General features: G+C 47.3%; 1 protein-coding gene across 1 annotated transcript in view; it reads left to right on the top strand.

The window, feature by feature from the left end:
* The first annotated feature begins 252 nt into the window (after positions 1-252).
* fgf20a (fibroblast growth factor 20a) overlaps positions 253-3350 on the top strand; it is a 3156-nt gene continuing 58 nt past the window's right edge. The window contains exons 1-3 of the mRNA XM_062555534.1: positions 253-1251; positions 1606-1709; positions 2015-3350. The exon at positions 2015-3350 is cut by the window's right edge and continues 58 nt beyond it. Coding sequence (XP_062411518.1) covers positions 978-1251; positions 1606-1709; positions 2015-2260 — 624 coding nt within the window. The 5' untranslated portion in view covers positions 253-977 and the 3' untranslated portion in view covers positions 2261-3350. The remainder of the gene's footprint in view (positions 1252-1605; positions 1710-2014) is intronic.

Genomic DNA, 3350 nt, shown 5'->3' with positions numbered 1-3350 from the left:
CACACACACACACACACACGCACACACACACACGCACACACACACACACACACACACACACACACACACACACACACACACACACACACACACACAGGGAGAGAGTGTGTGTGTGTCTTTTAAAGGGGAGCTCTCCATGCTTTCTGTCGGTAAGCGCACTTCTAAACTCAAAGCACCGCCCTCTAGCTTTTCCTTTTTTCCTCCCCTCCATTGCTTTTCCACCTGCCACACCGTCTTCGACACACACGCCACAGAATCCAGTTCGCGCAACCGTCGCTGGTGCATCAGATCATTGGAGTCAAGGGGGGTTGAAAAAACTGCGATACCCCTCCTGCGCATCCCTCTGCGACACCGTGGGATTACCCCAACGATTAGTGTTAGTCGCACGTTTAAAAAGATCTATACTTCTTGACTTCTTTCATATTCTTCCATCGCTGACTGTACTTTTTTCCCTCTCCATAATCCTTCTATGGGATGACTGCGGGATGCATCAATCCAAGCATCAAAGGTGAGGCGGCGATCAAACGATCAAGGAGTTATGTTTCAAAAAGAAATCTATAAAGCGCTTCATTAGCATATGTCAAGAGGGCATTTACATATGGAATAGATTTAAACAGGAGCTCTCCTCTCTACGACTGTTCAGAGCAACACGCAGTGTGGAAGAGAGAGGAGCGTCTGCTTCTTCCAGAACCGCATATAGTGAATCGCGGAAACCCGGAGCGCACGGAGCAATAGCAGAGCATTTGGGAGTATCCCAAGGTTGACAGAGCATGTGCTTCACGGCAATCAACGCGGATGTAAACACGCACTGAAAAACCCGCAATCGTGGACTGCGCAAAAAACAGAGAGCAGGTGAAAAGCCGAGTAAAAGGAGATTCTACTGGTTTGCACGCACTGGTTTGCATTAACTTTTCCCCTCCGCGCACTCCCACTCTCTTGGATTTGCAACGGTAAAACGTGGGTCCGTTGGTTTTGTGATGGGTGCCGTGGGTGAGGTGGGCAGTTTCTCGCATGGCCTGGAGAGCTTCGGACACGGATCCCATTTTGTCCTGACGCCTGCGGGGGATAGTGCCGCCCTTATGAATGAGCACCTGGTCTCCGCGGAAAGACTCTCCCGGAGCACTTCCGCGGATTTAACGCATCTGAAAGGGATCCTCCGGCGGAGACAGCTCTACTGCAGGACCGGATACCATCTCGAAATCTTGCCGGACGGCACAGTCCAAGGCACTCGGAAAGATCACAGCAGATTCGGTAAGGAGAACACATTTTCGTACTAGATTAGAGCTTTTTTACCATTCGTTCTTAAAACATATAGCCACACTGACGCAGATCTTTAGCTACTCTTGGCATTTTCTGGGTTATGCCGCAACTGTTGACATCAATGTAAAAAAGGGTTTTTGTACTAATACTTAAGTACGTGTATTAACATGTTACATAATGCGACAATCAGGGTTTAAAGTTATTTGATGCGGTTTATTACAGACTTAACAGAGATTGTAGGCTTCTGCGTCTTTATCTTATCCTTATTTTTCTTCTAAAATCCAATGTCATATTTTAACGTATGACGCAAGATAGTTATACGAATTTCGTTCTCTTGGATTGCAGGTATCTTGGAATTCATCAGTCTTGCAGTGGGAATGGTGAGCATCCGTGGAGTGGACAGTGGACTCTACCTGGGAATGAACAGCAAAGGCGAACTGTATGGCTCTGTAAGTACACATCTTTTGGTTACATCTGCTTTAAATCGTAATTGTATCGTAATCGTAATCGTAATGTGTTCAAGTACTATTTTAATTCAACAGTACAATTATTACATTCTATGATGTACTAAACATGTCAGCTTTTACAAGTGAACGCATCTCTCCCTGGGGATGAGAGGACACTTGAAATATATTTGCACGCCAGCAGGTGGCGTCCTTATGAGTAACCAATATGCTGTGCATAGACATGCTTGGAGTCATCTTTGCTTCACACATGGCTAATTCTGTCTCTCTGTTTCCATCTCTCTTTTTAGGACAAGCTGACCGCAGAATGCATCTTCAGAGAGCAGTTTGAGGAGAACTGGTACAACACATACTCGTCCAACTTGTATCGACACGGGGATAAAGGCTCGCACTATTTTGTGGCTCTAAACAAAGACGGGACATCGCGGGACGGCGCTCGATCGCGACGCCACCAGCGGTTCACCCACTTCCTGCCCCGGCCAGTGGACCCTGACAGGGTTCCGGAACTCTACAAAGAGGTGTTAGGCCAGAGCTGAGGAGGCGGTTGAAGGGGGTGGGTGGGCCTCAACACCCCCCCTCCCCTCCAGGACCGCCAAGACAAACCTGGCCACTGAAGTGTGCCTGCATGCCCAAGGCTCCTTTGGTTCCGTGGAGGCTGCGGAGGCCCGTCGTGGGCCGCCCCGCCCCCCCCTCGGGCAGGGTTGCAGAGCCAGGACGGGGGGAGGTGGAGGGAGGTACGGCACAAGGAACATACTGTACCCCCAAAACCCCCCTGTCTCACCTCAGCATTCCCACCACGAGGTACCCCTGACACTAGGACGGAGGATGGAGCCAGCACTGGAGATTACTGGAGTCCTGTTTTCCCACGATCAGTGTTTTACACTTGCAGACTAGACTTGTGTCTGCCAGGAGGTTGGGCAGCCATTTTGGTTTTGCTGGTGTATCCTCCTCACTGTATGGCAGAGCCCCAGAACTACTACAGGCATCTTCGCTTTGGATTTGTCCTCTGGAGCCGCTGCTCCTGCCGCTGCTAACCCCCTCACTGAAGATGGCATCAAACTGATGCAGACCATGGCATTGCCCTCCGCTTGTTTGTCCACACCAAGAGGACATACAGTAGATCAACAGAATGCCAGTGGCTGCCCATCCCTCCTGTACACTGATGGTGGACTTCTCTGGTTTGATACCCGTTTAGGGTGGACGATGACTAAAAGACTTATTGAAGACTTGTGAAGGAAATCCTACTTTGTGCTTAAGTGACTTCACTCTGTATCTGACACTGGCATGGACAATAAAGAAACGTAGTTAGCTTTTAATTTCCAACCTGATTTTTCTTCTTTTTTAATTTATGCATTCCAGGACATATATTTATTTTATATATTTATTTATTTTGAAAATATATTTTTACAGGTATATAAGATATAAAAGGAAGCAATGAGAGATTTATTTTTTAACCACTATAGACAGTGATGTCTCCTTTTAAATCAATGACTGAAGAAAGTATTTTCCTATCAGTTTCAGATGTTTATTTCCTGGGTTTGAGTCAAATTACTGTTCATTCCATAGCTTGTCTTCAGACTGTTGTGGTCCTCCATGTTGTTATCTGTCATGTCATCATATGGAAGC

This window comes from Sardina pilchardus, chromosome 2 (genome assembly GCF_963854185.1).
Source record: "Sardina pilchardus chromosome 2, fSarPil1.1, whole genome shotgun sequence".
In the NCBI taxonomy this organism is placed as follows: Eukaryota; Metazoa; Chordata; class Actinopteri; order Clupeiformes; family Clupeidae; genus Sardina; species Sardina pilchardus.
This window is presented reverse-complemented; position numbering and strand designations above follow the sequence as displayed.